At 41.1% G+C, this 26,589-nt stretch overlaps 1 protein-coding gene across 1 annotated transcript; it reads right to left on the reverse strand.

Moving 5' to 3' along the window:
• Nucleotides 1-19: 19 nt before the first annotated feature.
• Nucleotides 20-23,617, reverse strand: styx (serine/threonine/tyrosine interacting protein). The gene is given in 11 exon segments (NM_001141584.1): nucleotides 20-512; nucleotides 979-1,069; nucleotides 1,193-1,265; nucleotides 3,413-3,463; nucleotides 3,622-3,661; nucleotides 8,863-8,899; nucleotides 9,009-9,069; nucleotides 9,172-9,269; nucleotides 22,592-22,645; nucleotides 22,754-22,786; nucleotides 23,435-23,617. Coding segments are annotated over 11 exon segments (672 nt in total). The 5' UTR covers nucleotides 23,495-23,617; the 3' UTR covers nucleotides 20-438.
• Nucleotides 23,618-26,589: the final 2,972 nt, after the last annotated feature.

The raw sequence follows: 26,589 nt of genomic DNA on the forward strand, positions 1-26,589 counted from the left end.
AAATAACAGTACAAAAGACAAGTTAGATGTTTGTTTATTGAGCAGTGGGTCGTTATTTCTCTGGCAAGCTGTTTCTCAATTGTAAACCTGATCTGTCCAACATTCCCAATTCCCTAACGTGGGGCTCAGCATTGGGCATTTACTTCCTATTACTGTACCTTACCAACTGCCCCCTTCTGGCAAAAAAATAATTCAAGTATCAAAAGTGCAATACTGTCCTGCTGCAAATGCAAAATACTATAAAACCTTCAGTGCATACAGCTCAAGAAAAACAAGTCACTTATGAAATTGTATCCCTCTCCCTTCTGTCTCAGACGTCAGGAAGTGGACCCCAATGCTCTCCGACCCCCTTTAGAAATTTAATATTTACATTTATATCAATAAAAAGTTTTTAAAAAAAGTGCACTGTATGTGATGACGGCTATCTGCATAATAAGCCTATCCGTTCTGCTCAGCGGCGACCTGCATTCCCCCAAAATCCTCGTCTTCTTCCAGGCTTCGTTTCAGGCTGCCTGTGAGGTACAGATTCAGAGTCAAAAATCCATAGACTGGTGACGAGATTAATAAACTGTAAAAATCAACTTCATGGGATGAAAACCATTTGTAATTGGGCATATGAGTGGATACATTCTGCCCAGTCACTGATCAATAATAATCAGCTACTTTCAATATGTTGCATTATAGGAATTATCTGACTTGCACCCATTGATTGTACATACACGAATGTGCTAGGATGATATGGGGTAGAGAATAACTTCTTGACATTAATGAAAAACATGAACAATGGTCGCTATGATGACACAGCCATGTTGAAATGAGCCTTGCTGTTGGAAAACCACAGAAAGTGTTGGTATATAAGCACCCTCAACTGCAATAGACTTCTTTCTAGGCAGTTTGTAAGTCATCTCAAATGCACCGACGGTGACACAAGCCCAGGTTCTTGGAACTGTCACCTGAATGCAAGTTGCACACACTGACCTGGCATTCCAGCATGCAGGGAGAATGATCTGCCCAGCTGTATTGGTGACATCTTGATGGTCAGTTTAGCTGAGTAGATCGCTTCATATTCCTAGAAAACCCACATATGGAGGGCGCAATGTTAAACATTCAGACAGAAATGTCTTGTTTTGAGCAGACATTGGTCAGAGCTGTTTGGAAGGTTGAGTCCACAACTTGATACAGAGGACCCTACCTGTAATTGATGCACAAAGCCGACGTTAGGGTTGATGCAGAATCTCCTCTCCTGAACGTGGCTGAAAGCATCCCTGCAGAAGAACCAGCAAAATAAAGCAGGACATATGACTAGATCTTTGGTCACCATGCATCTGGACAGAAGCAATACATGGAGTGAACTTATTATAATGTCTATGAACTAGAGCGATGTGGACAAAAAAAATCCATATTGCAATAATCAGCGATAAATTACAGTAAATACTTTTTGGGAGAGATAGTAGCAAAAAAAAATCAGTCAATTGAAATCAATTCCTTAGGACCCATTCTATGAATTTCACATGACTAGGCAAGGGTGCAGGCCCACCCACTGGGGAGCCAGGCCTAGCCAATCAGAATGAGTTCATCACAAAAGGGCTTTATTACAGACAGAAATACTCCTCAGTGTACACCAACCTACACACAACACCCCATAATGACAAAGCGAAAACAGGGGATACATTTACAAATATATATATATATATATATATAAAAAAAAAAATATATAACGTATTTGCATAATTATTCAGACCCTTTGCTATGAGACTCGAAATTGAGCTCTGGGGCATCCTGTTTCTACAACTTGATTGGAGTCCACCTGTGGTAAATTCAATTTATTGGACATGATTTGGAAAGGCACATACCCGTCTATATAAGCTCCCACAGTTGACAGTACATGTCAGAACAAAAACCAAGCCATGAGGTCGAAGGAATTGTCCGTAGAGCTCCAAGACAGGATTGTGTCGAGGCACAGATCTGGGGAAGGGTACCAAAACATTTCTGCAGCATTGAAGGTCCCCAAGAACACAGTGGCCTCCATCATTCTTAAATGGAAGAAATTTAGAGCCACCAATACTATTACTAGAGCTGTCCACCCAGGCCAAACTGAGGAATCAGGGGAGAAGGGCCTTGGTCAGGGAGGTGACCAAGAACCCGATGGTCACTGACAGAGCGCCAGAGTTCCTCTGAAGATGGGAGAACCTTGCAGAAGGACAACCCTCTCTGCAGCACTCCACCAATCAGGCCTTTATGGTAGAGTGGCCAGACGGAAGCCACTCAGTAAAAGGCACATGACAGCCTGCTTGGAGTTTGCCAAAAGGCACCTAAAGGACTCTCAGACCATGAGAAACAAGATTCTCTGGTTTGATGAAATCAATATTTAACTCTTTGGTCTAAAAGCCAAGCGTCACATCTGGAAGAAACCTGGCACCATCCCTACGGTGAAGCATGGTGGTGGCAGCATCATGGTGTGGGGATGTTTTTCAGTGGCAGGGACTGGGAGACTAGTCAAGATCAAGGGAAAGATGAACGGAGGCAAGTAGAGAGATCCTTGATGAAGACCTGCTCCGGACCTCAGACTGGGGCCAAGGATTCACCTTCCAACAGGATAATGACCCTTAGCACACAGCCAAGGCAATACAGGAGTCTCTGAATGTCCTTGAGTGGCCCAGCCAGAGCCCAGACTTGAACCTTATCAAACATCTCAGGAGAGACCTGATAATAGCTTGGCAGCAAAACTTCCATGACAGAGCTTGAGAGGATCTGCTGAGAAGAACAGGAGAAACTCCCCAAATACAGGTGTGTCAAGCTTGTAGTGTCATACCCAAGAAGACCCGAGACTGTAATCGCTGCCAAAGGTGCTTCAACAAAATACTGAGTAAAGGGTCTGAATAATAATGTAAATGTGACAGTGTTTTTATTTTTAATACATTTGAAAAACATTTTTTTGCTGTTTTTGCTTTGTCTTTATGGGGTATTGTGTGTAGACTGATGAGGGGAAAATCAATTTAAGAAGAAGGCTGTAACGTAACAATGTAGAAAGTCAAGGGGGCCTAATACTTTCCGAATGAACTGTATATACACACACTCACAGAAAACGGCGAATCTCCTCTCTGTAACTAGAACAATAGCTGCATTGAAAACTGTATTTTTCCCGCAATAGCATTTTGAACAACATTCACATGCTTGTGCTACTCAGAATACATCGCTCTCTCCTCCGCACGTTCCGAAAGGATTTTACTGTTGAACAAATTATGGTTTTATAACCATCTACACGAACGTTGTGTAGCAAAATCACCGACATTTGCTTTGGTAAGAGGAATGCAATGTCAGTGTTGGACATTTTCGGTTTATCATTCCAGCTCTACTACTCTGAACTAGCTAGCAATAGATGAAGCCTGCTTGGTTTGTTGATCGGACTTACCTGTATTTTACACCAAATGTCTCCATAAGGTATGCAATAACCAAGGCAGCACTGAAAGAAGAGAGAATGATTTAGATTAAGATAGATACCAATCTTCATCTTTAGTAAGAGTCAGATTCAGGAAGATCAATCCAGATCAATAGACAAGCAGGCAATTTTCAAAATACTGGATCTGTTCAAAATCAAATATTTCACACGAGGTAACCAACCTTCTCGATATCCCTGCGTTTCCATGAACTAGTACCTTTCCTATGTGAACAAGACAAGGGTCAAGATAGAAATCTACAGGGAAATAGTAATAATTCAAAAGCACTGTTTCGCACAATCCAACAATTATCCAGGTGCAGACTACAAGAAATGTCATATACAGTGCCTTCTGAAAGACGTTTTGCAAATTCTCGTGTTACAAAGTGGGATTGAAATTGATTTAATTGTAATTTTTGGTCAATGATCTACACAAAATACTCAAATGTCAAAGTGTCAGAATAAAGCACTATCTACACTTAACAAATATATAAACGCAACATGTAAAGTGCTGGTCCCATGTTTCACGAGATTAAATAAAAATGTCCATATGCACAAAAAGCTTCTTTCTGTCAAATGTTGTGCACAAATTTGTTTACATCCCTGTTAGTGAGCATTTAATCCTTTGGCAAGATAATCCATCCACCTGGCAGATGTGGCATATCAAGAGGCTGATTATCATTACACAGGTGCACCTTATTCTGGGCACAATAAAAGGCCATTCTAAAATGTGCAGTTGTCCCAACACAATGCCATAGATGTCAAATTGAGGAAGCGTGCAATTGTCATACTGACGGCAGGAATGTCCACCAGAGCTGTTGCCAGAGAATTTCATGTTGATTTCTCTAGCATAAACCACCCTCCAACATCATTTTAGAGAATTTGGCATTACGTCCAACCGGCCTCACAACCGCAGACCACCTGTAACCACGCCAGCCCAGGACCTCCATATGCAGCTTCTTCACCTGCGTGATTGTCAAAGGGAGTAGTTGTCTGTAATAAAGTCCTTTTGTGGGGAAAAACTAGTTCTGATTGGCTAGGCTCCCAAGTGGGTGAGCGCATGCCCTCCCTGGCCCACCCATGGCCACAGCCCTGCCCAGTCATGTGAAATCCATAGATTAGGGCCTAATGAAAGTATTTCAATTGACTGATTTCCTAATATGAACTGTAACCCTGCAAAATCTTTAGAATTGTTGCATGTTGCGTTAATATTTCTTTTCAGTATAGATTAGTATTCAACCCCGAGTCCATGCGTATTACAATCACCTTCGGCAGCGATTAAGATCTTACTGATCCACACCTGGATTGTGTAACATTTGCCCATTATTCCTTTCAAAATACTTCAAGCTCTGTCAACTTGGTTGTTGATCATCGCTAGACAACCATTTTCAGGTCTTGAGATATTTTCAAGCAGATTTAGGTCAAAACTAACTCGGCCACTCAGGAACAGTCACTGTCTTCTTGGTAAGATACTCCAGTGTAGATTTGGCCTTGTGTTTTAGGTGATTTAATCTCCCAGTGTCTGGTGGAAACCAGACTGGACCAGGTTTTCCTCTAGGATTTTGCCTTGGCTTCGCTCCGTTTCTTTTTAATCCTGAAAAACTTGAGTCCTTAACGATTACAAGCATACCCATTAACGTGATGCAGCCACCACTATGGTTGAAAATATGGAGAGTGGTAAACAGTAATGTGTTGTATTGGATTTGTCCCAAACAACTGTATTCAGGACAAAAAGCTAATTGCTTTGACACATTTTCACAGTATTACTTTAGTGCCAAAAAGGATGCATGTTTTGGAATATATACAGTACCAGTCAAAAGCTGACACCTACTAATTCCTGGGTTTTTATTTTGACTATTTTCTACATTGTAGAAATAACACATATGGAGTCATATACACTGCTCAAAAAAATAAAGGGAACACTAAAATAACATCCTAGATCTGAATGAAATAATCTTATTAAATACTTTTTGCTTTACATAGTTGAATGTGCTGACAACAAAATCACACAAAAAGAATCAATGGAAATCCAATTTATCAACCCATGGAGGTCTGGATTTGGAGTCACACTCAAAATTAAAGTGGAAAACCACACGACAGGCTGATCCAACTTGATGTAATGTCCTTGAAACAAGTCAAAATGAGGCTCAGTAGTGTGTGTGGCCTCCACGTGCCTGTATGACCTCCCTACAACGCCTGGGCATGCTCCTGATGAGGTGGCGGATGGTCTCCTGAGGGATCTCCTCCCAGTCCTGGACTAAAGCATCCGCCAGCTCCTGGACAATCTGTGGTGCAACGTGGCGTTGGTGGATGGAGCGAGACATGATGTCCCAGATGTGCTCAATTGGATTCAGGTCTGGGGAACGGGCGGGCCAGTCCATAGCATCAATGCCTTCCTCTTGCAGGAACTGCTGACACACTCCAGCCACATGAAGTCTAGCATTGTCTTGCATTAGGAGGAACCCAGGGCCAACCGCACCAGCATATGGACTCACAAGGGGTCTGAGGATCTCATCTCGGTACCTAATGGCAGTCAGGCTACCTCTGGCGAGCACATGGAGGGCTGTGCGGCCCCCCAAAGAAATGCCACCCCACCCCACGACTGACCCACAACCAAACCGGTCATGCTGGAGGATGTTGCAGGCAGCAGAATGTTCTCCACGGCGTCTCCAGACTGTCACATGTGCTCAGTGTGAACCTGCTTTCATCTGTGAAGAGCACAGGGCGCCAGTGGCGAATTTGCCAATCTTGGTGTTCTCTGGCAAATGCCAAACGTCCTGCACGGTGTTGGGCTGTAAGCACAATCCCCACCTGTGGACGTCGGGCCCTCATACCACCCTCATGGAGTCTGTTTCTGCCCGTTTGCGCAGACATGCACATTTGTGGCCTGCTGGAGGTCATTTTGCAGGGCTCTGGCAGTGCTCCTACTTGCAAAGGCGGAGGTAGCGGTCCTGCTGCTGGGTTGTTGCCCTCCTACGGCCTCCTCCACATCTCCTGATGTACTGGCCTGTCTCCTGGTAGCGCCTCCATGCTCTGGACACTACGCTGACAGACACAGCAAACCTTCTTGCCACAGCTCGCATTGATGTGCCATCCTGGATGAGCTGCACTACCTGAGCCACTTGTGTGGGTTGTAGACTCCGTCTCATGCTACCACTAGAGTGAAAGCACCGCCAGCATTCAAGTGACCAAAACATCAGCCAGGAAGCATAAGAACTGAGACGTGGTCTGTGGTCACCACCTGTCGAACCACTCCTTTATTGGGGATGTCTTGCTAATTGCCTATAATTTCCACCTGTTGTCTATTCCATTTGCACAACAGCATGTGAAATTTATTGTCAATCAGTGTTGCTTCCTAAGTGGACAGTTTGATTTCACAGAAGTGTGATTGACTTGGAGTTACATTGTGTTGTTTAAGTGTTCCCTTTATTTTTTTGAGCAGTGTAGTAACCAAACATGTGTTAAATCAAAATATATTTTACATTTGAGATTCTTCAAACTAGCCCCCCATTGCCTTGATGGCAGCTTTGCACACGCTTGGCTTTCTCTCAACCAGCTTCATGAGGTAGTCACCTGGAATGCATTTCAATTAACAGGTGTGCCTTGTTAAAAGTTAATTTGTGGAATATCTTAATGCATTTGTGCCAATCAGTTGTGTTGTGACAAGGCAGGGTTGGTATACAAAAGATAACCCTATTTGGTAAAAGACGAAGTCCATACTATGGTGAGAAACGTCATTCCATCATTACTTTAAGACATGAAGGTCAGTCAATCCGGAAAATGTCAAGAAATTTGAACGTTTTCAAAATGCAGTCGCCAAGACCAAGCGCTATAATGAAACTGGCTCTCATGAGGACCGCACAGGAAAGGAAGACCCCGAGTTACTTCTGCTGCAGAGGATAAGTTCATTCGTTACCAGACTCAGAAATTCCAGACCAAATAAATGCTTCAGAGTGCAAGTAACAGACATCAACATCAACGTTCCGAGGAGACTGCATGAAATCAGGCCTTCTCGGTCGAATTGCTGCAAAGAAACCACTACTAAAACGACACAAACAAAAAGAAGAGACTTGATTGGGCCAAGAAACACGAGCAATGGACATTAGACCCCTGGAAATCTGTCCTTTGGTCTGATGAGTCCAAATATGAGATTTTTGGTTCCAACCACTGTGTCTTTGTGAGATGCAGAGTAGGTGAATGGATGATCTCTGCATGTGTGGTTCCCACCGTGAAGCATGGAGGTGGTGTGATGGTGCTTTGCTGCCCACACTATCAGTGATTTATTTAGAATTCAAGGCACACTTAACCAGCATGGCTACCACAGCATTCTGCAGCAATACGCCATCCCATCTGGTTTGCACTTAGTGGGACTATCTTTTGTTTTTCAACATGACAATGACCCAACACACCTCCAGGCTGTATAAGGGTTATTTAACCAAGGAGGAGAGTGATGGAGTACTGCATGAGATGACCTAGTCTCCACAAATCACCCAACCTCAACACAATTGAGATGAGTTGGACTGCAGAGTGAAGGAAAAGCAGCTAACAAGTGCTCAGCATATGTTAACTCCTTCAAGACTTTTGGAAATGCATTCCAGGTGATTACCTCATGAAACTGGTTGAGAGAATGGCAAGAGTGTGTAAAGCTGTCATCAAGGCAAAGGGTGGCTATTTGAAGTATCTCAAATCTATGAATTATTACATCTATATTATTTAACACTTTTTTGGTTGCTACATGATTCCATATGTGCTATTTCATAGTTTTGTCTTCACTATTATTCTAGAATGTCATTATTTTTTTTAACCCTTGAATGAGTACGTGTCCAAACTTTTTTACCAGTACCGTAAATATTATATACAGGCTTCCTTCTTTTCAATCTGTCAATTAAGTTAGTATTGTGTTGTTGATCCATCCTCAGGTTTTCCTATCGCAGCCATTAAAAACTCTGTCACTGTTTTAAAGTCAACATTGGCCTCATGGTGAAATCCCTGAGCAGTTTCCTTACTCTCCGGCAACGGAGTTATGAAGGACGCCTGTATCTTTGTAATGACTGGGTGTATTGATACACCATCCAAAGTGTAATTAATAAATTCAAAGGGATATTCAATGTCTGCTTTATTTTTTATTCAAGCCAATTTTTACGGCTTGCCATAAACAAAGGGGTTGAATACTTATTGACAAGACATTTTTGAAAAACATAATTCCAATTTGACATTATGGGATATTGTGTGTAGGCCAGTGACAAAACATGAATGTAATCAATAAAAATTTCAGACTAACAAAAGTTGAAAAAATTTGAGGGGTGTGAATACTTTCTGAAGGCACTGTAGAAGGAAAATAAGTACCTGCACATTGTTGTATGCTCAGGTTTTTGGAATGAAATTCTAAAGACAATATTCAATCCAATTAAATACATTTTTATTACCTCCGCTTGCTAAACAGCCATCAATAAATTCTTTAGTCTGTGGATAGAGGAGAAAATACATTTAGGCCTACTAACAATAACATGGCAGGTTAGGCTGCAGTACATTGTAACATTACCCACCACATTTAGCTCATGCTGAAACTCACCATAGGGAAATATCTAATTATGTTTTCCACAGGATTGTCAGCAATATCTAAAACGAGGTACCTGAAAACAGAAGAAAGAAGGCAACATGAATTAGCTGATTAAGTGAGAGATGTCATGTAGCTGAATTTTAAAACACGTACCCATTCTCAGTTTGTTTCTTACCTAAATTTATGTGGGAAGTTGGGCTTTATAAAATTTGCCTCAATATCTTGGCGAACACACACTAAATGCGTTATCTCCTGTCTTTCAAGGATGGAAAGCTAAAAGAGGACAAAAAGGTTCAGTTAACAGCACATTGTACAAACTCAAAATGTATTTTTATGGTCCAGGACCTTCAACATTTGGATAACTAATTTTAAGGGCCATCCACCCCAAAGACGCTAACTATAACTATGAGAATAAACTACACAACTAGAAAATGTTGGCGAACATCCACACTAGAGGAAAGGTCATCGTTCTACAGTACATCTGTCAATCAACTGATCAACACATCCTACTGCACGCTGTAGGCCTATTAATACAGCCTGGTCTCAGACTAGACGTAGTAAATGTAAATCTGGCAAACTCAAATTAGTATGTTATGGTTACATAAGACAGAAGGTTACTTAAAGAGTAACTTCTGAAAAAAAATGGGAAAAAAACATTTAAATCCAGATGTTTTAGGTTTAGTTAGCAGGTGACTGTGCACCTTATTTGGCAATGGTGTTGCTGCTGTGTGCAAATGTATTTTTCATGATGCTACCTTGACTAAGCTATTGATGTTACACAATTCTAAAGGCAGTAAGGCACATTTCCGCATATGACCAAATTCAAAGTTTTTGCTTACCGTTTCATACACATCTATGTGCTTTTACAAAGAAAACATGTAGGCTATGAGGATTTATATTTGTAGCTACATCCATCGGCACAAGAAATAGATGACAATGGTAGTCATGTCAACTCGTATTATTTTTCCAAACTGCTATAACCGATTGTTGGCAGTCCACTAAATACAGTTGGCTTATAGTTCAATGGTTGTGAGTTCTAAACCCACATGGGGAAGATATGTTATTTTTTAATCCTCTCTTTAAAATATTAATCCTGCGCCCACACACTTCTAATGATGAAAAGTGAAAGCATACCTGTGAGAGGGGTCGCCCTGGTAGTAGTTGTAGGTTTTTATACAGTACCCATGACCAGTCTGAATACATTTGACCATTGGAAAAAGAGTTACTGCGTAAATAGTGCAATGTGGGTTGGATTTAATTGAGCCCCTAATCTTCATCTTCAAAGTGATTGCACTTTTCTAAAGTGTGATCATAACCTACCTCAAATTTGGAAATATATATATTTTTAAATGGCAATTCAAACAAAGCCAATATGCGGTGATAATTAGCGATGCACGATATATCGGTGAAGATATCGGTATCGGCGCAATGTTTAGTTTAACGCCGATGTGAAAAACCGATGTCAATGCTGACGTGCATACCTATATAACGTAGGTACATGACGCAATGAAGCCACGTAAAATGTTGTGCTACATGTGCAACACAGCATTCCTAACCGAGCCCAGTGTCTGCTGTGTGGATCGAGCAGTCATTTGAAAGAGCAGGAATATTTCAGCGAGACAACTCCAAGGCCAAATCCATTAACGTCAAGATAATGTAATTCGTTGCCCTTGACAATCAGTCGTTCTGCCGTGGGATGTTGGCTTTCGCGACTGGTCGAGCACCGGTACACACTAACGTTACCAAGTGCGCCATTGTTCAAAAATGTTTCCCTACCGGAGTTACACAGTAATAGCGTCACTGCTACTTGCTTCACGACATACTATGGAACGCCGTTTGGCTCTTTGCATGTCAAGAAAGATACACGTCAAATAATACTATTTGACAATAACACTATTTGATGTGTTAAATAAGCTTTTCATTTGACACGTCAAATAACAGTTCTATTATAGAATGTTGTGTTCAGAATTCACATGTAAGCCAAGCACCACCACTACCATCAGTAGCACTGTCAAAGCTGTGCAAAAAAGTCTGCAAACACCGGCCACGAACGATGCGTTTACAATACCACGTTGGTAATAAAGCATTATTTGTTTGACCGCAACTTCTGGGGTACCTTGCAAGCTTTAGCTTGGTACCTAGCTAGCTAGCACCAATACAACCAGCCTGAAAATAATGACCAGTAGAAACTGCAGTCATTTTCACTATTCTTAGCAATGATTTAGGAATCCTTGTGAGTAAGTATTAGCTAGGTAGACACTTGTTCGCAAATTGAAATTGAACTTCAGTTCATGAACATAAATAGCTAGCCAGCTATTTAACCCTGTTGCCGAAATCTAACATTACAAGGAGCCAGCTAGCTTCATCTGGCTAGTGAGGCTCGAAATGACCAGGTTATGTGTTGTGAAGCTAGCCACAATAAGAACGGTGGAAGTGGAATTTGCGGTTTGCCTTCAAAATAAAAGTACCTCTTTGAAAGTGATTCAGAAGGTTACAATTGGTGGAATCATGCCATATTTACACTCCATAATGTTAAACAAAGTTGGAATGTGAAGCAATGAAATGGGGAATCAGTCTACTCAGTGACACACACAGAACACAACTGAAGGGTTTACACAAATATTAGGGTTGTAGCTCTAATCGCGGGACTGTGACTATGTTAAATAGAGGTTGACCGATTATGATTTTTCAACGCCGATGCCGGTTTTTGGAGGACCAAAAAAGCCGATACCGATTAACCTCTCTAGGGTAGGGGGCAGTATTTTCACGGCCGGATAAAAAACGTACCCGATTTAATCTGGTTATTACTACTGCCCAGAAACTAGAATATGCATATAATTATTGGCTTTGGATAGAAAACACCCTAAAGTTTCTAAAACTGTTTGAATGGTGTCTGAGTATAACAGAACTCATATGGCAGGCAAAAACCTGAGAAGATTCCTTACAGGAAGTGCCCTCTGACCATTTCTTGGGCTTCTACACTATTGAATCTCTGCTGTAACGTGACACTTCCTACGGCTCCCATAGGCTCTCAGAAGGCGGCAAAACAGTGAATGATGCCTTTGGAGCCCCTGGCTGAAAAACAGTAGCGCATTTGGATAGTGGTCGATCACAGAACAATGAGACTGAGGCGCGTGCACGAGGCGACACCATGTTTTTATTTTTTCGTCTTTGAACAAAAAAAACAGGGTTTCCCGGTCGGAATATTATCGCTTTTTTACGAGAAAAATCGCATAAAAATTGCTTTTGAACAGCGGTTGACATGCTTCGAAGTACGGTAATGGAATATTTAGAATTATTTTGCCACGAAACGCGTCGGGCGCGTCACCCTTCGGATAGTGTCTTGAACGCATGAACAAAACAGAGGATATTTGAACATAACTATGGATTATTTTGAACCAAACCAACATTTGTTATTGAAGTAGAAGTCCTGGGAGTGCATTCTGACGAAGAACAGCAAAGGTAATCACATTTTTCTAATAGTAAATCGGAGTTTGGTGAGGGCCAAACTTGGTGGGTGTCAAATTAGCTAGCCGTGATGGCTGGGCTATCTACTCAGAATACTGCAAAATGTGCTTTTGCCGAAAAGCTATATTACAATCGGACATAGCGATTGCATAAAGGAGTTCTGTATCTATAATTCTTAAAATAATTATGTTTTTTGTGAACGTTTATCGTGAGTAATTTAGTAAATTCACCGGAAGTTTGCGGTGGGTATACTAGTTCTGAACGTCACATGCTAATCTAAAAAGCTGTTTTTTGATATAAATATGAACTTGATTGAACAAAACATGCATGTATTGTATAACATAATATCCTATGAGTGTCATCTGATGAAGATCATCAAAGGTTAGTGCTGTATTTAGCTGTGGTTTGGGTTTATGTGACATATGGTAGCTTGAAAAATGGGTGTCTGATTATTTCTGGCTGGGTACTCTGCTGACATAATCTAATGTTTTGCTTTCGTTGTAAAGCCTTCGTTGTAAAGCCTTTTTGAAATCGGACAGTGTGGTTAGATTAACGAGAGTCTTGTCTTTAAAATGGTGTAAAATAGTCATGTTTGAGAAATTGAAGTAATAGCATTTCTAAGGTATTTGAATAACGCGCCACGGGATTCCACTGGCTGTTGAGTAGGTGGGACGATTTCGTCCCACATAGCCTAGAGAGGTTAATCGGCCGATTATTTTTTATATATATATATAAATATATATATATATATAAATATATATATATTGTTTAAATAATAAAAATAGAGTTTAAGTTACCTGTGATGAATGCTGAAAACAAAAACTGTAATTTATATATGCAGGAAATCCTATTTTAATAATGGGCATGGTAAGAATTGACTACCAAAGTGCGAGTCACAATTCCCATGACACCTTCTAGCAAAATCTGAAAAGCGGTTCCTTCATTTATTCCATAGGATATTTTTAGATTAACTTAAAATAAGGTCTGTGTTTGGTTTAGGCTTACACCACCTTGCCAATTTTATAACTGTGTAGATATCCATAGGATATAACTCTGATCAATATAAGCGAATAATTTTTTTTTTGTAGAGTGGATTTATGAAAATATGTTGACAAACGTTACCTAGTGAGATTTACACAGGTATCAAAACGCCGAGGCGGTTTAAGCACAAAACACAGACCTTATTTGAAGTAGATCAAGACATTCTCTATGGAAGACATGAACGGTAAAATAACGAAGGAACCCCTTTCAAGTTCAGCCGCAAGTTATTACAGGAATTATGTTATTACAGGAACTCTCTCTCTAAACCATATACCTTTGACTATTACGAGCCTGCTGCTGCCTACCACCACTCAGTCAGACGGCTCTATCAAATCATAGACTTAACTATAATATAATAAACCTTAGGTCATTAATATGGTCAAATCCGGAAACTATCATCTCGAAAACATTCTTTCAGTGACATACGGAACCGTTCCGTATTTTATCTAACGGGTGGCATCCATAAGTCTAAATATTCCTGTTACATCGCACAACCTACAATGTTATTTCATAGTTCCGTAAAATTCTGGCAAATTAGTTCGCAACGAGACAGATTCTGTATACCCTGATTCTGCGTGCAACGAACGCAAGAGAACTGACACAATTTCACCTGGTTAATATTGCCTGCTAACCTGGATTTCTTTTAGCTAAATATGCAGGTTTAAAAATATATACTTCTGTGTATTGATTTTAAGAAAGGCATTGATGTTTATGGTTAGGTACAGTCGTGCAACGATTGTGCTTTTTTTCGCAAATGCGCTTTTGTTAAATCATCCCCGTTTGGCGAAGTCTGCTGTCTTTGTTACGAAGAAATAGTCTTCACAGTTCGCAACAAGCCAGGCGGCCCAAACTGCTGCATATACCCTGACTCTGTTTGCAAGAGAAGTGACACATTTTCCCTAGTTAAAAGAAATTCATGTTAGCAGGCAATATTAACTAAATATGCAGGTTTAAAAATATATACTTGTGTATTGATTTTAAGAAAGACATTGATGTTTATGGTTAGGTACACGTCGGAGAAAAGACAGTCCTTTTTCGCGAATACGCACCACATCGATTATATGCAAAGCAGGATAGGCTAGATAAACTAGTAATATCATCAACCATGTGTAGTTAACTAGTGTTTATGATTGATTGATTGTTTTTTTATAAGATAAGTTTAATGCTAGCTAGCAACTTACCTTGGCAACGTAAAGCAGGTCATTAGAGCGTTGGGCTAGTTAACGTAAGGTTGCATCCAAGCTGACAAGGTAAAAATCTGTCGTTCTGCCCCTGAACAAGGCAGTTAACCCACCGTTCCTAGGCCGTCATTGAAAATAAGAATGTGTTCTTTAACTGACTTGCCTAGTTAAATAAAGGTTTAAAAAAAAATAATATATATATATATATATATAATAATAAATCATCATTCGGCAAATCGGTGGCCAAAAATACCGATTGTTATGAAAACCTGAAATCGGCCCTAATTAATCGGCCATTCCGATTAATCGGTCGACCTCTAATGTCAAATCATCTCCCCAGTCAGCCTATTGTGTGTATTGACATTCATATTGCACTGTACAGCCTTACCCCATTTCATTGATCACCAATCCTTAGGTATCAGTCTACTCAATACATTTTTCCCCCCAACGTCCTCCTGTGAGTTATCAGACTCCAAAACATCCACACAGTATTGTTTTTCCTTGGGAATAGTGTTCAATACACATAGGTTGACAATAAATGTGGCTCAATCCACAGTTGTTTGAATCCCACAATAAGAGCTACAATGCTAATGTTCTCTGGGTGTCACTGAGTAGACTGATACCCCATGTCATTGATCCACAATCCATAGGTAAGGCTGTACAGTGAAATAAGTATGCCCCCAATTTAATTCTAAAGTATAATACATCTAGTGTGATTTAAACAGATTGTCAAATAAATTGTCTTTTGTTGTTTGTATATAACACTCCAACCTCGTTTGCATGATCTATTCAATTCTGGCATAATTCTACGATTTGTATTCATTTGCATCACTGTCAATGACACTTATTTTGAAGGCTAACCGCAAAGTCCACTATTGTGGCTAGCGTCACATAGATGGGTCCGACCACCATTAATCAAATAAGAAGGGTAATAAGGGTAATGTGTAACATTTACATTATATCAGGTATCCTATTGAAATATTGAGTGCAGGGAAGCGATCACGTGGCAGGCATTGATAACGGGAGAGAGCCATGGATTCGCGATGGGGGGGGGTTCGAGATCAGGTCAGGTTAAAGGAGAAATAAAAGTTTACGGCCCACATCACTCAGTGTCCTGCCTAGCAGTAAAGACAATGTTTGTACAGATGTGAAGGAGGAGACTCAGCCTAGGAGGAAGGGTTAAATATCAGTGCTTGTGTGAAAATGTTTGTGTCTAATACAGCTGTATTGTTCCTCTGGGGAAAGCTTTTATAGTGTCCTTTGAGTTTTTTACTCTGAGAATTAGAACCTAACACCTAGCTATATTGTTAGCTAGCTAACTATAGCTACTGAAACAGATTGTCGTTTTGCGCTGTTTTTGGGAAGAACATTGTTTGCATCCATGAGCTAGCTAGCGGTTTTCTTTTTTTTATAACCAGCACTGTAGGTGCGCGAGACAACTTCACCAGCATCATAGTATATGTATCGATGAATCGTTGTGACATGAAATACGAGTGATAGTGTAATCAATGTGTAATAACTGCGTAAAAAATGAACCAACCCGTTAACTTATTATGTGATGTGCAGTCATATTCAGGTCCTGATTGGTCAACAAGCTTATTTGACGTGTATCTTTTTTGACATGCAAAGACCCAAACGGCGTTCCATAGAAATCCTGGTTGAGAATGAAACGACTGAACAAATAAACAATGAAACAGCAAATAAGTGAAAGAAATAGGTTTTGATTATGCTTTACTGGTAATGGGGACATACGTAAATGGCAACAAAACTTTTTGGTCAGTGGTGTGTGTGTAACCTTTATTTAACTAGGCAAGTCAGTTAACTTCACTAGGATAGGGGGCAGTATTTGGAATTTTTGGATGAAAAGCGTGCCCAAACTAAACTGCCTGCTACTCAGGCCCAGAAGCTAGGATATGCATATAATTGGTAGATTTGGATAGAAAACACTAAAGTTTCCAAAACTGTTAACCTCTCTAGGGTATGTGGGACGAAATCGTCCCACCTACTCAACAGCCAGTGGAATCCCGTGGCGCGATATTCAAATACCTTAGAATTGCTATTACTTCAATTTCTCAAACATATGACTATTTTACACCATTTTAAAGACAAGACTCTCGTTAATCTAACCACACTGTCCGATTTCAAAAAGGCTTTAAAACGAAAGCAAAACATTAGATTATGTCAGCAGAGTACCCAGCCAGAAATAATCAGACACCCATTTTTCAAGCTAGCATATAATGTCACATAAACCCAAACCACAGCTAAATGCAGCACTAACCTTTGATGATCTTCATCAGATGACAACCCTAGGACATTATGTTATACAATACATGCATGTTTTGTTCAATCAAGTTCATATTTATATCAAAAACCAGCTTTTTACATTAGCATGTGACTAGCATGTGACTAGCATTCCCACCGCAAACTTCCGGTGAATTTACTAAATTACTCACGATAAACGTTCACAAAAAACATAATTATTTTAAGAATTATAGATACAGAACTCCTTTATGCAATCGCTATGTCCGATTTTAAAATAGCTTTTCGGCAAAAGCACATTTTGCAATATTCTGAGTAGATAGCTTGCCATCACGGGCTAGCTATTTTGACACCCACCAAGTTTGGCACTCACCAAACTCAGATTTACTATAAGAAAAATTTGATTACCTTTGCTGTTCTTCGTCAGAATGCACTCCCAGGACTTCTACTTCAATAACAAATGTTGGTTTGGTTAAAAAAAAATCCATAGTTATGTTCAAATATCCTCTGTTTTGTTAGTGCGTTCAAGACACTATCCGAAGGGTAACGAAGGGTGACGCGCGTATCGTGACAAAACATTTCTAAATATTCCATTACCGTACTTCGAAGCATGTCAAACGCCGACCGGGAAACCCTGTTTTCGTTCAAAGACTCAAAATCTAAAATGGACTCTTCACGTGCACGCGCGCCCCTGTCTCATTGTTCTCAGATCGACCACTTACCAAATGCGCTACTGTTTTTCAGCCACGGGCTGCAAAGTCATCATTCAACGTTCTGCTGCCTTCTGAGAGCCTATGGGAGCCGTAGGAAGTGTCACGTTACAGCAGATATCCTCAGTTTTCAATAAGGAGAGTGTAGAAGGCCAAGAAATGGTCAGAGAGGGCACTTCCTGTTTGGAATCTTCTCAGGTTTTGGCCTGCCAAATGAGTTCTGTTATACTCACAGACACCATTCAAACAGTTTTAAAAACTTTAGGGTGTTTTCTATCCAAATCAAACAATTATATGCATATTCTAGTTTCTGGGCAGTAGTAATAACCAGATTAACCTCTTACATCTAGACGTTCCGCTAGCGGAACACCTGCTCCAATATCCAATGATAGGCGTGGCGCGAATTACAAATTCCTCAAAAATACAAAAACTTCAATTTTTCAAACATATGACTATTTCACAGCATTTTAAAGACAAGACTCTCCTTTATCTAACCACACTGTCCGATTTCAAAAAGGCTTTACAGCGAAAGCAAAACATTAGATTATGTCAGCAGAGTACCAAGCCAGAAATAATCAGACACCCATTTTTCAAGCTAGCATATAATGTCACAAAAACCCAGAAGACAGCTAAATGCAGCACTAACCTTTGATGATCTTCATCAGATGACACACCTAGGACGTTATGTTATACAATACATGCATGTTTTGTTCAATCAAGTTCATATTTATATCAAAAAACAGCTTTTTACATTAGCATGTGACGTTCAGAACTAGCATACCCCCCGCAAACTTCCGGGGAATTTGCTAACAATTTACTAAATTACTCACGATAAACGTTCACAAAAAGCATAACAATTATTTTAAGAATTATAGATACAGAACTCCTCTATGCACTCGATATGTCCGATTTTAAAATAGCTTTTTGGTGAAAGCACATTTTGCAATATTCTAAGTACATAGCCCAGGCATCACGGGCTAGCTATTTAGACACCCGGCAAGTTTAGCCTTCACCAATATCAGATTTACTATTATAAAAGTTTGATTACCTTTTGTTGTCTTCGTCAGAATGCACTCCCAGGACTGCTACTTCAATAACAAATGTTGGTTTGATCCAAAATAATCCATCGTTATATCCGAATAGCGGCGTTTTGTTCGTGCGTCCCAGACACTATCCGAATGGTAAAGAAGGGTCGTGCGCATGGCGCAATTCGTGACAAAAAAAAATCTAAATATTCCATTACCGTACTTCGAAGCATGTCAACCGCTGTTTAAAATCCATTTTTATGCAATTTTTCTCGTAAAAAAGCGATAATATTCCGACCGGGAATGTCCATTTAGCTAAACAGAGGAAAGAAAAGAAAGCTTTCGGTCGACGCGGGCACGAGCCTGAGTCTCACAGTACTGTAACCAGCCACTACCCAAACGCGCTACTTTGTTTCAGCCAGAGCCTGCAAAGCCACGATCCAGCATTTTGCCGCCTTCTGAGAACCTATGACAGCCGTAGGAAGTGTCACGGGACAGCTAAGATCCTCACTCTTCAATAAACAGAGACAAGAAGAACGACACCTTGTCAGACAGGCCACTTCCTGCATGAAATCTTCTCAGGTTTTTGCCTGCCATATGAGTTCTGTTATACTCACAGACACCATTCAAACAGTTTTAGAAACTTTAGGGTGTTTTCTATCCAAAGCCAATAATTATATGCATATTCTAGTTACTGGGCAGGAGTAGTAACCAGATTAAATCGGGTACGTTTTTTATCCAGCCGTGAAAATACTGCCCCCTAGCCATAACAGGTTAAACAGCGTTTGACATGCTTCTAAGTACGGTAATGGAACTTTGACATTTGTCTCGAAATGCGCTCGCGCGTTACCCTTTGGATAGTGACCTGAACGCACAAACAAAACGGAGGTATTTGCACATAACTATGGATTATTTGGAACAAAAACAACATTTGTTGGGGAAGTAGCAGCCCTGGGAGTGCATTCTGACAAAGAACAGCAAAGGTAATCCAATTTTTCGAACACTAATTCTGAGTTTAGTGAGGCTCGAACTGGGGGTGTCAAATTAGCTCGCCGTGATGGCTGAGCTATGTACTCAGAATATTGCAAAATGTGCTTTCGCCGAAAAGCTATTTTAAAATCTGACATAGCGATTGCATAAAGGAGTTCTGTATCTATAATTCTTAAAATAATTGTTATGTATTTTGTCAACGTTTATCATGAGTAATTTAGTAAATTCAACGGAGGTTTTCGGTGGGAATACAATTTCTGGACATCACACGCCAATGTAAAAAGCTGTTTTTTTATATAAATATGAACTTGATTGAACAAAACAAGCATGTATTGTATAACAATGTCCTAGGAGTGTCATCTGATGAAGATCATCAAAGGTTAGTGCTGCATTTAGCTGTGTTTTGGGTTTTTGTGACATATATGCTTGCTTGAAAAATGGCTGTGTGATTATTTGTGTCTATGTACTCTCCTAACATAATCTAATGTCTGCTATCGCTGTAAACCCTTTTTGATATCGGACAATGTGGTTAGATTAACGAGAGTCTTATCTTTCAAATGGTGTAAAATAGTCGTATGTTTGAAATATTGAAATTATAGTTTTTTTTTGGTTTTCGTATTTCGCGCCACGCTCTTCCACTGGCTGTTGAATAGAGTGGGACGTTGTTTTTTCCAAGTATTTTTTTTTAAATTTGACAAATAACTAAAGGAAAGCTTGGAACAATAAAGTAACAATAGCAAGGGGTACGAGTTAGTCAAGGTAATATGTACATGTAGGTAGGGGTAAAGTGACAATGCATAGATAAGAGTAGCAGCAGCATATGTGAAGGGTGTGAATGTATACGTGTGGCGTTAATATGCATGTCTGTGTGTGGTTAGGGTCCAGTGAGTGTACATCGAGCCTGAGCAACAACAAAAAAAGTATAATAACTAATAAAATAAAGGGTCAATGCAAATAGTCCGGGAAGCCATTTGATTAAATGTTCAGCAGTCTTATGGCTTGGGGGTAGAAGCTGTTAAGGAGCCTTTTGGTCTAAGACTTGGCTCTCCGGTACCACTTGTCGTGCTGTAGCTGAGAGTTTAGCTTCTCTACACTGGCTACCAGTCCCTTTCAGAATACATTTTATAATTGCATTAATCAAGTTTAAGGCTTGGTTTAGCCCCATCCTATATCTCTGATATTTTAATCTCCTTACGAGCCAGGATGTAACCGGAGATTCTTTGGCAGGGCACTGTTGACCATTCCAAAGTCTAGGTTGAACACAAAAGGAAACCGGGAATTTGCAATTAGGCCCCCTAAAACTTTGGAATGATCTGCCAGAGGAGATCAGGCATGCAAATTCAGTGCCTCTTTAAATCCCTGCTGAAGACACTTTTATAAAGATGATTTCAAAGTATGATTTTAATAAGCCATCTTTTTTCATTCTCCATCCTCCAGTCTTTGTTTCTTTAGTACTTTTATTATATTAAGCATTGTTACTTGTATTGAAAAGCATTATATAACTGAAGTTAATATTATTTTGGCCTATGCTGTAGGCCTATTTTACATTCAGCAATAAGCAAGAGCAAACCTGCTTCTCTCCTTGAACAGGCCTAGTCTTACAAAAAATCTCAAAATAAATGTCCTATAGCTTTTGTAGCCTATAGCTTTTCCTGGGACTCCACGAAACGAGGAATAGTGGAGAGGGTTGCGTAGCCTGTAGCCTACTGAGCCGGGGAACAGTTGGAAGAGGGAAGATTGAAGATGTGTAGCCAGTAAGAAACTAAATATAAGCAAGATATTAAGCCATTCATTAAATATTAGGGCTATAAATATTTACCTGTCAGAGAGGAAAAAAAAGGAGTTAACATTATGAAAATGGCTGCGCTCTGCAGACCAAAGTTGCACTATTGATTAGGCCTACGTTTTAAACAAAATTACTCTACCTAGGCTAACAGTAAAATTAGAAATTGTATTATTGTTATCAAGTAAGTAGGCAACACAATTATTGTCTAGGCTGTAAACTGCAGTGACGTAGACTAATTTGAATAACAGCTCAAAAGTCCTATTTTGAATGCATGCCTCATGCCGAAATAACTGCATAGTCAAGGCCTGATTATGCAACCATTTGGATCAGTTATGGGTCTATTCGACAGTTTACAACAGGGCTGTCAAAGGCTTTCCATAGGACCTAGTGTCTGCAGGTTTTAGTTTTTTCCTTTCAATTAAGCCCTTGACTACCAGGTGTGCAGAGTTCCTTACTAATATTCATCAATCAAGTAAGGAAGAGCAAAAACCCACATACACTCAGCCCGCCATACAATGAGTGGGACACAAGTGGTTTACAAGGTTCAGAATGGTATATTAGCAGGCCCCTCATATGGTGTATTTTGGAAGAAATTGGCTTCTGACACAGATGTGCTGTCTGTCGTGGAGAATCAGTCTCCCAAGTCATCCTATAATTAATGTGGCCAACAACATGCTCACACAACCAGTTATTCAGGAAAGCTCACCGTGCGCTCTGCCTCCTGTCCTCTCCGAACAGCTATTCCGAGTTAGAACGCTTCAGAAGACGTTTTGATTTGATTGTTGACCGCACTCTGAAAGTGACCCCAATGATAGCCATAGTTTTCCACCGTTTTTGTAGTTATTGTCGTCGTGTGAACGCTGCTGTTCACTTGAATTAGAACTACTTCAATGTTTATCGTCCTTGGTGTGGATGGCCCTTTACACGTAAAGGGTCAGTTTGAGTGTAGGCTTTTGTTCCAGCCAAGCAGAAACACACCTGATTCTACTAATGAATTACCCCCCATCGTCAGTCAAGACTGACTTATTGAATGAGGTGTTACTGCTTGACTGGTCTGGAACAAAGGTCTGCACCCACACCTGCCCTCGCAGATCAGTATAGCCACCCCTGTTTTACTTACAGTATACCAACTTACCTTGCTTTTCATAGCAGCTGAGTAGGGACCTAAAAATAGGCCTGGTAGAATTTCCTAACACAACGGAGAAACATGTTTTGGCATCATTATGAGATATGATGACTCAGCAATTCTGTTGCCCGTTTCAAGAATTCCACTTTGGGGAGAAAAGGGCATAGCTACCTGCATTTCTCGTCTCATTGGATACGCCCAATCCTGTGGAAGATATCAGAAAAATCAAGGGATGTTAGCTGGCAGGCTAACTAGCTACTTAACGGTATATTTATGCAATAATGCACGAGGGGGTGTGGTATATGGCCAATATACCACGGCTAAGGGCTGTGTCCAGGCAAGCTGCGATGCGTCGTGTGTAAGAACAGCCCTTATCCGTGGTATATTGGCCATATACCACAACCTATTGTTATTAAACTGGTTACCAAAGTAATTAGAGCTGTAAAAAAAAAAAAATGTTTTGTCATACCCGTAGTATGAGACCATATAAAATACGCATGACAACTTTTTTGTTTATTTTTAATTACGTTTGTAAGCAGTTTATAATAGCATTTAGGCGTTGTGTCGTGCCCAACAACCTTTCGCCGTGGTATATTAGCCATACAAACTAACTTGACAGTTAGCTGACGTTGGGTAGCTAGTTCGCGGAACACATCTAATTTGAGCAGAAATATCATTAACGGTAATTTAAAAATGCTTCAGACAAGATTACATTTAACTAACGTTAGTCACATTTGTCGAGTGAGAGATGACATGTAAAATGAACGTGACGTTAATCTAACAAGGGCTGTTTTTGAGTACGCTAACTTGTACATTTAGCTAGCTGCGTTAGCTTTGCATGCTAGAACTTACCAATAGATCCTCCTTACACGGAGGAAGGGACGGGAACTGAAGCTTATTCTCCTCGTCCATCTTGCAGTGTACTCGGGCGCCGGTGCCCCGGCCTGTCGCTCGGTTTCGGTGGTTTGCTAGCTAAAACTGTACAATTGCAGGAGTTTGTTTTGAGGTTCCACATGCGTTTCCGCCATGCTGCTACCTTTCGGATGAGTCACGTGACCAGAGACAAACCGTCACCACGATGACGTTTAACGGCGGTTGGAATCCAATAAATGTTGCATTACCGCCACCTACCAGACTGGAGTACAACTCCCTTATTCTTTGCTTGAAAAAAAATAACTTATTCTTCTTCGATCACCACGTAGACGTGCTCTTAGCTGCTCTCTGTAAATAAATGGGAATTTCAATGAGGGATCCTTGGGATGTCACTATCCAATTGAAGTTAACATTGAAAATCTAGACCCTTTTCTGTGTTTGCAAATGTTGCCACACGAGGGCGATGTGCCCAAGTTGGTAGAAGAACAAGGGAGAGTTCTTATACAACGCCAGCATGGCTCCTTGGTGAGAGAGTTGGAGTGAGGTCGGTCTAGAGGAAATGACGAGTGTGCTTGAATCCGAAAGTGCGGCAAGTGAAGTGGTGTGGGGGCTGTGCTTTGGCAAAGTGGGTGGGGTTATATCCTGCCTGGTTGGCCCTGTCCGGGGGTATCGTCGGACGGGGCCATAGTGTCTCCCGACCCCTCCTGTCTCATCCTCCAGTATTTATGCTGCAATAGTTTGTGTCGGGGGGCTAGGGTCAGTCTGTTATATCTGGAGTATTTCTCCTGTCTTATCCGGTGTCCAGTGTGATTTTAAGTATGCCCCCTCTAATTCTCTCTTTCGGAGGACCAGAGCCCTAGGACCATGCTTTAGGACTACCTGGGCTGATGACTCCTTGCTGTCCCCAGTCTACCTGGTCGTGCTGCTGCTCCAGTTTAAACTGTTCTGCCTGCGGCTATGGAACCCTGACCTGTTCACCGGACATGCTGTTTTCGACTCTCTCTCTACCGCACCAGCTGTTCCGGACGACTGTGTGATCACACTCTCCGTAGCCGAAGTGAGCAAGACCTTTAAACAGGTCAATATTCACAAGGCCGCAGGGCCAGACAGATTACCAGGACGTGTACTCAGAGCATGCGCGGACTGGAAAGTGTGACCGAGTCTGTAATCCCTACATGTTTCAAACAGACCACCATAATCCCTGTACCCAAGAAAGTGAAGGGAACCTACCTAAATGACTACTGCCCCGTAGCACTCACGTCGGTAGCCATAAAGGGCTTCGAAAGGCTGGTCATGGCTCACATCAACATCATCATCCCGGGAAAACCTAGACCCACTTCAATTCGCATACCGCCCCAACAGATCCGCAGATGACACAATCTCAATCGCACTCCACACTGCCCTTTTCCACCTGGACAAAAGGAACACCTATGTGAGAACGCTGTTCATTGACTACAGCTCAGTGTTCAACACCATAGTGCCCACAAAGCTCATCACTAAGCTAAGGACCCTGGGACAAAACACCTCCCTTTGCAACTGGATCCTGGACTTCCTGACGGGCTGCCCCAGGTGGTAAGGGTAGGCAACAACACATCTGCCATGTTGATCCTCAACACGGGGTCCCCTCAGGGGTGCGTGCTTAGTCCCCTCATGTACTCCCTGTTCACCCACAACTGCGTGGCCAAGCAAAATTGTCCACGTCAGAAGTTTCATTTAATCTTCGGAAGAGGGTGCCTACCAAAGGCATTATAAAGGGAAAGGAGATACCTAGTCAGTTGTACAACTAAATGCCTTCAACTGAAACGTCTTCCGCATTCAACCCAACCCCTCTGAATCAGAGAGGTGCGGGGGGCTGCCTTAATTGACATCCACGGTGCCTGGGGAACAGTGGGTTAACTGCCTTGCTCAGGGGCAGAACGACAGATTTTTACCTTGTCAGCTCGGAAATTCAATCCAGCAACCTTTCGGTTACTGACCCAACACTCTAACTACTATGCTGTCATATAGCCTGGAGTCTCGTTGGATATAGATGAGGAGTACCTTAGTCAGAAAATCCCAGGAGTGGTCAGTGCATGTTGCCTGACCCGTATGGTAAATGGAATGAAGGAGAAAACCCTGTCGATATTCTTGTTGTTTGAGGAGACTCAACCTGAATATGTGAAGCTTGGAAATGTGAGGGTATGCTGTGAGAGCATTTGTGTCCAAACCATTACAGTGTGGGAATGGTAAAGTATATGGGCACATGTTATATGTTTGCAGATTGGAGAAGTATGATATTGAAGAATCTGTGAATGGAAAATGTTGCAACTGTGGTGGGGATCACACTCTGGACTTCCTTGAGTGCCCTGTTAGGGTGAAAGAGGTTGAGGTGTCAAGGATCAGGGCTGTGCAGCAGATTTCCTATGTGGAGGCGGTGAAGTGAGTCTAAGGAGCAAGAGGCAACAGTGTTGAAGATATGGCGGTGGATGCATTGCAACCAGTTGCTAGTGTTTTAAGTCAATCAAGTAATCTGGATACGCTCATTGTGAAGAAGGTGGATTTTGTGGCATTTATAGCCACAGTAATTAATTGTACAGCACAAGTGTCTAAGAAGTCCAAGAAGCTGGATATCATTATATCTGCAGCCGAGAAGTTTTTGGGGCTCCAAGACTTCATGGCAGAAGCACTACAAGGACTATTGTCGCTAGGAAATGTCCCACCCTCACAGGAGGCTTCTGAACCTGTGTTGGGACCTGATTAGAATGAGGTAGTTTGAGGTAATTGGTAGGTTGAATGATCTTTTATTTTTACCCAAATGTTTTCCTTTTTGGGATCCTTATTATCAGGGTCTGTAGTGACGCCTCTAGCACCGCCTCTAGACTGCTGTGCCACTCGGGAGCCCCCTTAGCAGACGCTTTAATCCAAGTAAGAGGATCGGTGAGTGGATGGAAAGGATTGCTGAAGCGCACGCTGATGTGGAATGTGAATATAATGGTGGGGGAATCAAGGAGAATTGGAGTATTGTCCAAAAGAATAGAAAATGGCATACAGTGATGAGAATGTCCCTTCTTATTTTGTAGGAGTACGTTTTGTTAATAAGGAGCAGCTGATTGGATTACCAATTTTGAAGAATCCATTTGATATATCCAAACTGG

Source organism: Salmo salar, chromosome ssa09, assembly GCF_905237065.1.
Source record: "Salmo salar chromosome ssa09, Ssal_v3.1, whole genome shotgun sequence".
Classification (NCBI taxonomy): domain Eukaryota; kingdom Metazoa; phylum Chordata; class Actinopteri; order Salmoniformes; family Salmonidae; genus Salmo; species Salmo salar.